The 12,500-nt window shown below is 45.8% G+C and overlaps 1 protein-coding gene across 1 annotated transcript in view; it reads right to left on the bottom strand.

Annotated features, from left to right (window-relative positions):
- The window catches only part of fras1 (Fraser extracellular matrix complex subunit 1), an 88,379-nt gene that overhangs the window by 51,945 nt on the left and 23,934 nt on the right, over positions 1 to 12,500 (bottom strand). Inside the window, exons 12-25 of the mRNA XM_061038982.1 lie at positions 12,243 to 12,386; positions 11,930 to 12,073; positions 10,363 to 10,506; positions 9,136 to 9,276; positions 8,861 to 9,001; positions 8,595 to 8,759; positions 4,082 to 4,222; positions 3,743 to 3,889; positions 2,672 to 2,827; positions 2,122 to 2,268; positions 1,879 to 2,025; positions 1,218 to 1,358; positions 891 to 1,031; positions 668 to 808 (exon numbers count right to left, since the gene is read on the bottom strand). Coding sequence (XP_060894965.1) covers positions 668 to 808; positions 891 to 1,031; positions 1,218 to 1,358; positions 1,879 to 2,025; positions 2,122 to 2,268; positions 2,672 to 2,827; positions 3,743 to 3,889; positions 4,082 to 4,222; positions 8,595 to 8,759; positions 8,861 to 9,001; positions 9,136 to 9,276; positions 10,363 to 10,506; positions 11,930 to 12,073; positions 12,243 to 12,386 — 2,040 coding nt within the window. The remainder of the gene's footprint in view (positions 1 to 667; positions 809 to 890; positions 1,032 to 1,217; positions 1,359 to 1,878; positions 2,026 to 2,121; positions 2,269 to 2,671; positions 2,828 to 3,742; positions 3,890 to 4,081; positions 4,223 to 8,594; positions 8,760 to 8,860; positions 9,002 to 9,135; positions 9,277 to 10,362; positions 10,507 to 11,929; positions 12,074 to 12,242; positions 12,387 to 12,500) is intronic.

Here is a 12,500-nt window from a genome sequence, read left to right as displayed (position 1 = left end):
GTTTTCCGTGATGTTTTTTAATCATTAAACATATATAATTAAATTTCTGATCAATCATGACTCAGCGATTTCTGATTTGAAACTTTTGTTAAAAATGTAAGTCTTGTAGTCGACCTCGCAGTCTCAGTTTCTGTCTGAGTATATTGTTAGCTTGTTGCCTAGCAACTGGCCATGTGGTTCAGCCTTGTCTGTGTGTTTACATCTGGAGGTCATTTGAATTATTGATGTGTCGTCTCCAGTGCAGACGTACAGATTATAATCTGAGGAAACATGCTAACGTCATGCTACATGTAAAACAGTTTCAGACCATCAGGACAGACGGGTCTGTCCACGTGTTCGGTATAACGACGTCTCACATGATTGTTTTTTTTGGTTTTTTTAAAGATTTATTTTTGGGCTTTTTGTGCCTTTAATGGAGAGATAGGACAGTGGATAGAGTCGGAAATCAGGGAGAGAGAGCGGGGAACGACATGCGGGAAAGAAGCCACAGGTGGGAAGCGAACCCGGGCCGCCCGCCCGAGACGACAGCCTCCACACACGGGGCGCGTGCACCAACCACCGCGCCACCAGCACCCCGTCTCACATGATTGTTAACGGTGAATCATTGCACCTGAACTTGTGTTGACCCTCTGTGTGTCACTGTGTGTAGCAGACATCAGGACCTTACCATAGCAGGTCCTGGTCTTCACGTCAGCGTAGTAGCCCCGCCCACAGTCAGGTGTGCAGAACCCGTCCATCAGGTAAGCGTGTTCTGTGCAGGCTCTGCAGCGTGCGTCGTCATCACACAGCACACAGTCTGAGGAGCACGCTGAGGAAACACACACAACACTCAGACACTGATTTCATCAATTTAATTACATCTAATCAGGAGGAGATGAAAAGGTCGTTACGTCTGCACAGCTGAGAGGAGGTGTCCATGAAGAAGCTCCGCCCACAATCCAGCACACAGTGACCCTGCAGGACGGCAAACGGAGGCGTGCAGCGCTGACACTGAGCCAGACCCCGACACTGCTCACAGTGAGCATCACATCCTGAGACACACACACACACACACACACACACACACACACACACACACACACACACACACACACACACACACACACACACACACACACACACACACACACACACACACACACACACACACACACTTGTTTGTTTACATGAATCAGCTGTTCTGTGTTTATGTTTACATAAATCAGCTGATGACTCACCCTCACAAGTGTCTCCGTCCTGGTAGAATCCCAATGAGCAGCTCTGGGTGCAGACGTTGTCCTGCAGCACGTATCCATCCATACACAGCACACAGTCTGTCCTCAGAGGACCTCTGCATGAGTTACAGCTCCAATCGCACTCTGTGTGTGTGTGTGTGTGTGTGTGTGTGTGTGTGTGTGTGTGGATTAGCAGTGAGAGAGCAGAAGGTGAAAGCAGAACAGAGAGATCAGAGATTAATTTTTAATCTTTTTGTGTTTTTTCTTTCTCATGGTTCACCTGAACACCTGTGAGTTTGTTCTCCATGAAACATACAATTAAAAACTGATGTTCAATTCAAGTGTGTGTGTATGTGTGTGTGTGTGTGTGTGTGTGTGTGTGTGAGAGTTGGTGGTAATTGCGCCAATGTGTTTATAAGAGATGTGATGTTCAAACGTTCCAGTGATCAGGAAAACACTTCCACCTCTGCATACCTTCAAAATAAAAGCTCTGTAAATACAGTCTGTAAATACGACTCTGACATGACTATTAATATAACCAGGGGTTAAATCAGTCCGGGGCTGTCAGTGCACTTCATCCACGATGTCAGTGTTGTTGTTGTTGTCTTAGGTGTGTGTGTGTGTGCGAGTGTATGTTGTGGTTGTCATGGTAACAGCGTTGTACCTCTGCAGACCCTGGTGGAAGTGTTCAGGTAGTACTGGTGAGCACAGGTGTCGTACTGACACTCTCCAAACTGCAGCACCTTGGTGGGGTCTCTGCAGGACAAACAGGCTCCGCCCACCTCACAGGTGAGACACTGACTGTCACACGCTGAGGACACAGAGAGAGGGGGGGGGTGGTGACTTACAGGTGAGGTCAGAGGCACGATGTAACACCTGACATCAGTGAGGAGTGTTTACAACTCACCCTGACAGACCCGGTGACCGTCGTCATAGTAACCGAGGGGACATTGAGGAGCACAGAAACCCGAGGGCGTCAGGACGCTGTTTACAGGACAGGAAGTACAGGAGAGAGGCCCCGCCCCACTGCAGGAGTCACAGGACGGATTGCATTCTGGGAGAAAAAGGAAAAACACTTTTTACTGAGCTAAAACTTAAAATGTTCAGAGTGAAAACAATTAGTCATTGAGACATAAAAAACATGGACGACCTGACAGCTGCCTTAAAGTGAAGCCAAAACATTAAAAGCTCCACCTGCTGACGGGCTGCAGGTCCAAAGCTCTGCCTGCTCCATGTCAACAGACGTCAGGTTCATTAGTTAGTTATTTAATGCCCTCCGGTGTCTCAGAGTAGAGGAGAAAGTGGACTACACAGATTCCAGATGATGTCATAACCTGTCAGCACCGTCTCAGGTTTCTGCTTCACTTTTGTTTCCTATGATGAGCAGGTGGAGACACGTCGTCCATCTTTATATAAATAGAGTCGGTTGTGTATTAACTGTAGAGAAAGAGTCTTACTGATGCATGCTCCGTGCTGGCCATAGTGTCCTCGGGGACACTCAGAGACGCAGTGATCTCCCAGCAGCCACCTCCTCGTCTCCTTACACCACACACACACACTGCCAACACCTGTGTGCAGGTCAGCCGAGCACCGCCCGCAGTCTGAGCTGCAGCCTGCAGGGGGAGACACACAGGAAGTGACATCATCTTCATCACATTATACACACACAGACCATCAGATACAAGTGAACATGATCAGACTGAGTCTTCACCAGAGACCTAGACCCCCGACCCTAACCCTAGAGACCTGGACCCCTAACCCAGAGACCTGGACCCCTAACCCAGAGACCTGGACCCCTCACCTGAGAACAAAGTGAGACACGTTTCAGTGTTCATGATGATTGAATAAACAGATAACTATCTGTTTTAATTAAGTGAAACATGTCCTGATGTCAGTTTGTTTTTCTGACATTTAATCAGAACAATCTGAAAATACCTGCCCAGGTGAGTCACCTGTCTGTCTGTCTGTCTGTCTGTCTGCCTGTTACATTGTAGCGTGTTAATTTAAGCGTGAGAGCATCCTGAAGTCACACAGACGGGTTGAACAGAGAACAATGTGGCGTTGGCGAGCAGACCCTGGGTGGTCCTTCAGCCTGTTCAGACACGCTGCTCAAACAAAAGAAGGATTTACAAACAGCAGACCTACTTTCTCTCTCTGCTCTGATCTTACACAGAAACCAAATAAAGTTCTGCTCTGGCTTCATCTGCCAGATCCAGGATCAGATCCAGGATCAGAACCAGGATCAGAACCAGGATCAGAACAAGGATAGGGATCAGGAGGATCATAGAGTCGGGATCAGGATCAAACACACAAACACATACACACACACATATATACACACACACTCACACTCACTACACACACACACACACACACACACACACACACACACACACACACACACACACACACACACACACACACACACACACACACACACACACACACACACACACACACACACACACACACACACACACACACACACACACACACACACACACACACACACACTCTCTCTGACTTACTGGTGCACTCGCCGGTCACAGGATTCTGGTAAAGTCCGTCCTCACAGCTTGTTCTGCAGTATCCGCTCAGCAGGTCGGTGAGGGGGGGGCAGGAGGTACAGTCAGCCTGAGAGGGACCTGAACACGACTGACAGGATGGGTGACACGCTGGGGGTGGTCGTTGTGTGTGTGTGTGTGTGTGTGTGTGTGGCATAGAGGAGTAAGAAAAGGAGAGAGGAAAATAGTGTTTGATTAAAGCAAACTGAAATAATTGATGTGCGTGTGTGTGTGTGCGTGTGTATGTGTGTGTGTGTGTGTGTGTGTGTGTGTGTGTGTCTGTGTGCGTGTGTGTGTGTGTACCTTGGCACTGGTTGTCTTGTCTGAAGAACACCTGTGGACAGGTGAGGACACAGCGTCCTTCATGCAGGTTGAAGGGGGCGGGACAGGAAGTGCAGTTTTCTGCAGAGTGTCCAGAACAAATGGAGCAGGAGGAGTGACACTCTGCGAACACACACACACACACACACACACACCCATGAGAGAGGAATATGTTTAAATAGATATATTGAAGTTGTGTAGATATTTCATCGTCACTTTATGTTAAAACAATGAAACTGTTACACACACACACACACACACACACACACACACACACACACACACACACACACACACACACACACACACACACACACACACACACACACACACACACACACACACACACACACACCTCTAAACAAACACGTTTCTTACTAGAAATAAAACTATTACAAAAAAAATTTTTAAGTGATGAAACTCAAAAGTAAAAACATTAGAAATGTTCATAAATAATAACGATAAATGAATGACAGCTGCAGTTTGTGTTAAAGGAGCAGTATGTAACTCTGACCCCTAGTGGTTAAAATGGGTACTGCAGTTTAAATTAAAACATCATAGAGAGCTGTCTCCCCCCCCCCCCCTCCTCTCTAGACTCGATGCTCACTCAGGTCACCATGTGGTGGACTCTGAAGCTTCAGTGTTTATCCAGCTCTGCATGGGTCTGTAAACCTTTCTGTGTTCTAACCTCTCTCCATTTTTCAAAAGCATCTCCAATATTGATCCTAGTTTGAGCACGTTTCTGCTCGTGGAGCTTATTAGAAACATGCAGAGGCTTTTTAGGTCGGGTACAATCACTTCTATCTGAACCACTTCTCTTGCCCGCTTCCATCGCTGCAACACCTGTTGACCTGATAACTGCTCTCATATCTGGCAAACTGAGGGGCGTCCAAAACGGCCATGTGGGGGTGTCTTAAAAGCGCCTACCTTCTCTGGTCCAAACAAATCCAGAGCATTCAGGAGCAGAATCTAAAGTTAGAAGGAGGACATACTGGCTGCTGCATTGTTGTCAGAGAAGCCAGCACTTCAACATGTTTCCTTAATGTCTGATCGTATAGTAAGATACCTTTATCATTTCACTCACTACACATCTCACTGATTGGACCTTTACAGTTTGTATAATTATGGAACACACAGGTTGTGTCACAGGGTAGGCAGAAGTGAACACACCAGGTTTTTATTGGCTGTGGGCTGTAGCTCTAAAGAAGCATGATGCAAACTGAAAAAAATCTGTTTTTAAGGTTGAAATATTTGCAGCATGTTTGAGAGCCGCAGCTGCAGGCCTCTCCATCACTGTCCTGTTTTCTGATGTTTCTGGCTCCATGTCCGCATTTTTAAGAAGCTTGTTTCTGCTCTGCCAGAACAAAGTCAAGAAACAGAGAGACGAGGACGGCCGCCAGCTCCGAGAGAAACCGTCCAACAGGAACACAGCCAGCTCCGAGAGGACAGACAGAATCTATACTTTAGTCATCCTGTAGTACATATTGAAGCTGTCTGTAGTTCATGTTAAAACTGTCTGTAGTTCATGTTAAAGTTGTCTGTAGTTCATGTTAAAGCTGTGTGTTGTTTATGTTAAAGCTGTCTGTTTCAGTGTTTGTGTGTGTGTTTGTATGTGTGTGTGGGGGTGTGTGTGTGTTTGGTAATCTCACTGGATTATAATCTGTCTGCTCAGATAAACTCTGAGACTCTGATGGAGCAGAGGAGGATTGTGGGTAGGAGGCAGGAGCAGGTGGGAGATGATGAGATGTCAGGATGATGACACACTCAGCAGCAGAATGTTAATTATACAGCAGGTTGATTACTGCAGAGGTCCTGTGTTTATGTTGTCTGCTAGTTGCCGGTATGACAGAATAAAGGCAGCTGCAGCTACACACAACCATGAAACAGATCACCGTTAACAGATCACCTTTAACAGATCAACTACAACAGATAACCTCTAACAGATCACCTCTAACAGATCCCCTCCAACAGATCATCTCCAACAGATCACCTCTACCAGATCATCTTTAACAGATCACCTCTGACAGATCATCTCTGACAGATCATCTTTAACAGATCATCTCTGACAGATCACCTCTGACAGATCATCTCTGACAGATCATCTTTAACAGATCATCTCTGACAGATCACCTCTGACAGATCATCTCTGACAGATCATCTTTAACAGATCATCTCTGACAGATCACCTCTGACAGATCATCTTTAACAGATCACCTCTAACAGACCACATCCAACAGATCACCTCCAACAGATCACCTCCAACAGATCACCTTTAACAGATCACCTCCAACAGATCACCTCTAACAGATCATCTTTAACAGATCACCTCTAACAGATCACCTCTAACAGATCACCTCTAACAGGTCACCTTAAACAGATAACCTCCAACAGATCACCTTCAACAGATCACCTCCAACAGATCACCTCTAACAGATCACCCTCAACAGATCACCTCAAAGATATCACCTCTAACAGATCACATCCAACAGATCACCTCTGACAGCTCACCTGTAACAGATCACCTTAAACAGATAACCTCCAACAGATCACCTCTAACAGGTCACCTTAAACAGATAACCTCCAACAGATCACCTTCAACAGATCACCTCTAACAGATCCCCTGTAACAGATCACCTCAAAGATATCACCTCTAATAAATCACCTCTAACAGATCACCTCCAACAGATCACCTCTGACAGATCACCTGTAACAGATAACCTCCAACAGATCACCTGTAACAGATCATCTCCAACAGATCACCTTTAACAGATCACCTTTAACAGATCACCTGTAACAGATCATCTCCAACAGATAACCTCCAACAGATCACCCTCAACAGATCACCTCCAACAGATCACCTCTAACAGGTCACCTTAAACAGATAACCTCCAACAGATCACCTTCAACAGATCACCTCCAACAGATCACCTCTAACAGATCACCCTCAACAGATCACCTCAAAGATATGACCTCTAACAGATCACATCCAACAGATCACCTCTGACAGATCACCTGTAACAGATCACCTTAAACAGATAACCTCCAACAGATCACCTCTAACAGGTCACCTTAAACAGATAACCTCCAACAGATCACCTCTAACAGATCACCTCTAACAGATCCCCTGTAACAGATCACCTCAAAGATATCACCTCTAATAGATCACCTCTAACAGATCACCTTAAACAGATAACCTCCAACAGATCACCTCCAACAGATCACCTGTAACAGATCATCTCCAACAGATAACCTCCAACAGATCACCCTCAACAGATCACCTCTAACAGGTCACCTTAAACAGATAACCTCCAACAGATCACCTTCAACAGATCACCTCCAACAGATCACCTCTAACAGATCACCCTCAACAGATCACCTCAAAGATATGACCTCTAACAGATCACATCCAACAGATCACCTCTGACAGATCACCTGTAACAGATCACCTTAAACAGATAACCTCCAACAGATCACCTCTAACAGGTCACCTTAAACAGATAACCTCCAACAGATCACCTCTAACAGATCACCTCTAACAGATCCCCTGTAACAGATCACCTCAAAGATATCACCTCTAATAGATCACCTCTAACAGATCACCTTAAACAGATAACCTCCAACAGATCACCTCCAACAGATCACCTCCAACAGATCACCTCCAACAGATCACCTCCAACAGATCACCTGTAACAGATCACCTCCAACAGATCACCCTCAACAGATCACCTCTAACAGATCACCTCTAACAGATCACCTGTAACAGATAACCTCCAACAGATCACCTCTAACAGATCACCTGTAACAGATCACCTCCAACAGATCACCTCTAACAGATCACCTGTAACAGATCATCTCCAACAGATCACCTTTAACAGATCACCTTTAACAGATCACCTGTAACAGATCATCTCCAACAGATCACCTCTAACAGATCACCTTTAACAGATCACAAACATCCGTTAAGACAGGCTCGGTAATCTGCATGTTAGAATCATTAAATGTCTCTCATTGAAACGTTCAGGTGTATGTGTCAGTCCTCACCTTCTCAGGTAACTGAACAGGTATTTATGTTACAGATAAGAACAGCATGTAGAAACTTTAATGATGATGTTTCTGAGCCTCAGGTATGCAGGAAGCTAACGGCTAACAGCAGGACGTATAAAGACATTCCTCACAGCACCCTGTTATTGACCTGAAACCTGTAATCACACCTGCTGACTGACTGCTGACACACACACACACACACACACACACACACACACACACACACACACACACACACACACACACACACACACACACACACACACACACACACACACACACACACACAGACTCACACACACAGTTGAGTTTGTTTTTAGTACATTTAAGTTCATCAGGTGTGTCATGATTTGCCTGTGAGACACTTTAATCTATGATTGATTGACCGACTGGTTTGATTGACAGGTGTGACCTCCAGAATACATGAATACATTACATTGAAGCCCCTCACCTGTGCAGGTGTGTGTGCGATCCCTGAATGTGTGTGCGGGACACGCAGCAGAGCAGACACCCTGCAGCAGAGCAGCCTGAGGCACCAGGACCTCCTCAGGTTTGACACAGGTGAGACAGTCTGAGGACAGAGGACCCACACAGGAGCGACAGGTGGGGTGGCAGTCTGACGACAGGTGAGAGGAGAGGTCAAAGGTCAGACTGACTCAGGTCAAACTTACTCATTTACTTCTATCAAAAGGTTTGAATGTAAAAGTAATCTCTTACTGTGACAGGTGCCATCCTGAGCGTAGAGCCCCTCCCCACACATCTCCACACACTGACCCAGGTGGAGGAGGAGCTCACCTGGACAGGCGGAGCACTGAGACACAGAGGGACCCCAGCAGGAGGAGCAGGAGCTGTGACAGACTGAGAGAAAGAGAGAAAGGAGGTGCTGAGTCTGTTAGTCATCTTAGAAATAAACACTCATCAATCTGCAGCTGTCGCTTTCCTTCACCAGGGGGCGGGTCTTCACCTTTACCTGATTTATATGATTAGCATACCTCGACACCTGCTGTGGTTCTCCAGGTAATGCTGGTCAGGACACTCAGAAATACATTTCCCATGATGCAGTGCGGTGCCCGGCAGACAGCTCATGCACTTTGGGTTGTCAGGGAAACAGGAGGCGCAGGAGGAGTCACAGGCTGGAGCAGCAAAGAGTTCATGTTTGATGATAAAAACAGATCAGGGTTCATTAAAGGTTCAGACAGAACAGGTATAACCACGGTGACCTTTGGATTCACCTGAGCTCACCTGTCCTCAGTCTCAGGTAGATTCTGTTGTTTTAGGACCGTTTAAATTTAAAGAAATAAACACGAGACACAAAGAGAATTAAAAAAAGAGACTAATCCAAAGACCGAGAGCTGCTTGTGTGTGTGTGTGAGTGTCTGTGTGTGTGTGTGTGTGTGTGTGTGTTTGTGTGGGTGTGTGTGTGTTTCATTTATTATTTTATTCTCTTTAAAAATAAACTAAATATAAAATCATTCATATTCATGCCGGATGTTTGAGCTCCTCGTTAAAACCTCACTGGGCTCGTTAAGATTCTTTATTCTCAACGTTTGTTTGTAACTCTGATACTGCTGAGCCTGCATTTAACACACACACACACACACACACACACACACACACACACACACACACACTCACTCACACAGACACTCACTCACACACACACACACACACACACACACACACACACACACACTCACATTCAGAGACACACACACACACAAACACACACACACACACACACACACACACACACACAGACACAGACACAGACACAGACACACACACACACACACACACACAAACACACACACACACACACACACACACACACACACACACACACAGACACACACAGACACACACACACTCACACACACACACACACACACACACACACACAGACACACACACACACACACACACACACACAGACACACACAGACACACACTCACATTCAGAGACACACACACACAGACACACACTCACATTCAGAGACACTCACACACACACACACAGACACACACTCACATTCAGAGACACACTCTCACACACACACACACACACACACACACACACACACACACACACACACACACACACCCTTACCCTGTGAGCTCGAGTCTTTAGTAAAACTTTTGATATCAAATCAAATGAAAGGTAAAATGTGTGATGTCAGACCTGTCGGTGTGTAAATGTTCAATCATGTAACGTCTCTTACCGTAGCAGACTCCGTCCTGACTGTAGAATCCGTCTCCACAGTCAGAAACACATCGCCCATCTTTGAGCAAGGTGGCGGCGTGCGAACACGACACACAGTCCTGCTGACTCGGGCCATCGCACTCTGAACACGATTCGTGACAGTCTGCGGGAGGAGCAGGAATATCTCTGGTTCAGATTTAACAGTGAAACTTGAAATACTCACGAGTGTTTGTGACGTTGTTTATTTGAAGTGTTAGTAAAACATGAAGAGAGAGATGCAACTCTCTACTGGCAGGTCTTCCTACATGCACTATCAAACCTCTGCAAATGATACTAAATGCAGCAGCACGACTGGTCTTCAACCTTCCTAAAAGAGCACATGTCACTCCGCTGTTCATCTCCTTCCACTGGCTCCCAGTTACTGCTCGCATCAAATTTAAAACTCTGCTGCTCGCTTACAAAACAGAGACAAAAACATCTCCTCCTTACTTTTACTCTCTGATCCAGGTCTACACTCCCTCCCGCCCACTACGCTCTGCCAATGAAAGGCGTCTGATCCAACCTTCACAACAGGGTCCTAAGTCTCTGACTAGACTCTTCTCCTCTGTCATCCCCCGGTGGTGGAATGAACTTCCAAACTCCATGTGATCTGCAGAGTCCCTCTGCACCTTTAAGAAAAAGCTAAAGACCCAGCTCTTTCATGAATACCTACTAACTTAATGATGATGGTCTCCATATTATTGATGATGATGATGGTAATGACGATGGTTTTTGTTTGATAACGACGACTTATAAGATGGTTTCTATACTGATTAGAGCTCTCAAGAACTGCCCTCAATGTTGTGCTTTGCCTCTGGTCACTTCCTGTCAGCACCTGTGTGTCCAATCGGACTCAAAGCTGATCGTTTGCTCTTACTGACATTGTTCCCTTTTTTCTAGATCCTTGCTTGTGTTGTTCTTACTCTCTGATGTACGTCGCGTTGGATAAAAGCGTCTGCTAAGTGAATTGTAGAATTGTAGAATTGTAGAGACGTGATGAAACTGATCCGTGTGTTTACATGATGTCATCAAAATATGATTTATTGTTTCAACTAAAGTCTGAAAATCCATGTTAACATGTTGGACTGACGTCGTGCTTAAAGTCGGACTAACTCACCTCGTTAATGTGGTTGGGACTCGATTAACTCTCACATGTCTACACCTCAATCAGACCCAAACTGGACTAGATGTTTGTCCAGAGGGGTTCCTCAGGGCTCAGTGCTCGGTCCCCTTCTCTTTATACACCACGTTACTAAATAATCCGCTCTCTTGGCATCTCATTTAAACTAAAAGTAAAGAGTCGAGCATGAATTGAGTGTTTGATGTACCAACGCCACTCTGCTGTTAGCTAACGTGTTAGCAACCTGAAGAAGGACCAATCGTACCTTTGTTTGTGTGTTTGTGTGTGTGTATGTTTGTCTGTGTGTGTGTGTGTGTGTGTGTGTGTGTGTGTGTGTGTTTGTTTGTGTGTTTGTCCGTGATGTGTGTGTGGGATGTGTGTGTGTTTGTCTGGGATGTGTGTGTGGGTTGTGTGTGTTGTTACTCACAGTGACAGTGTGTGTGTAGGTATGTGTATGATCCAGGAGGACAGGACGTCACACATTGACTGTCAGGACTCAGCAGAGGTTTTAGGGGGCCACAGGTCTCACACTGCCCCCTGCTGGTACAGGTGACGCAGGAGGGGGGGCAGGCTGGGTGGGGAGGGGGGGGTGGGGGTCAAAACATTTTTAAAACATTACAGCTGTACAGAAACACACGCACGTTTTTTATCCACAACCCCAAATTAAAAAAAAAACTATTCTGAAGAGTCAAAGTTTGACTTCCTGTTTGTAAATAATGGAAATATATATTCAGTGTTACCTGCACAGACTCGACCTTCAGCGAAGAATCCAGCAGGACAGACGGACAGGCAGCGGCCATGATGGAGGACAGCCTTCCTGTCCCTGCAGCTCTCACAGTGATCAGGAGACCCCGTACATGACAGACAGTCTGAGTGACAGGGGACTGACACACACACACACACACACACACACCTTGTGAGTTAAATATTTTCTCCCTCTGTGTTTATGAAGTTGGAGCAGAATTTAAAGATCAGCACTCTGCACAGCAACCAATCGA

The sequence above is a fragment of the Labrus mixtus genome, chromosome 5, assembly GCF_963584025.1.
Source record: "Labrus mixtus chromosome 5, fLabMix1.1, whole genome shotgun sequence".
NCBI lineage: Eukaryota > Metazoa > Chordata > Actinopteri > Labriformes > Labridae > Labrus > Labrus mixtus.
The sequence above is the reverse complement of the archived record's forward strand: the minus strand, read 5'-3'. Positions and strand labels throughout refer to the sequence as shown.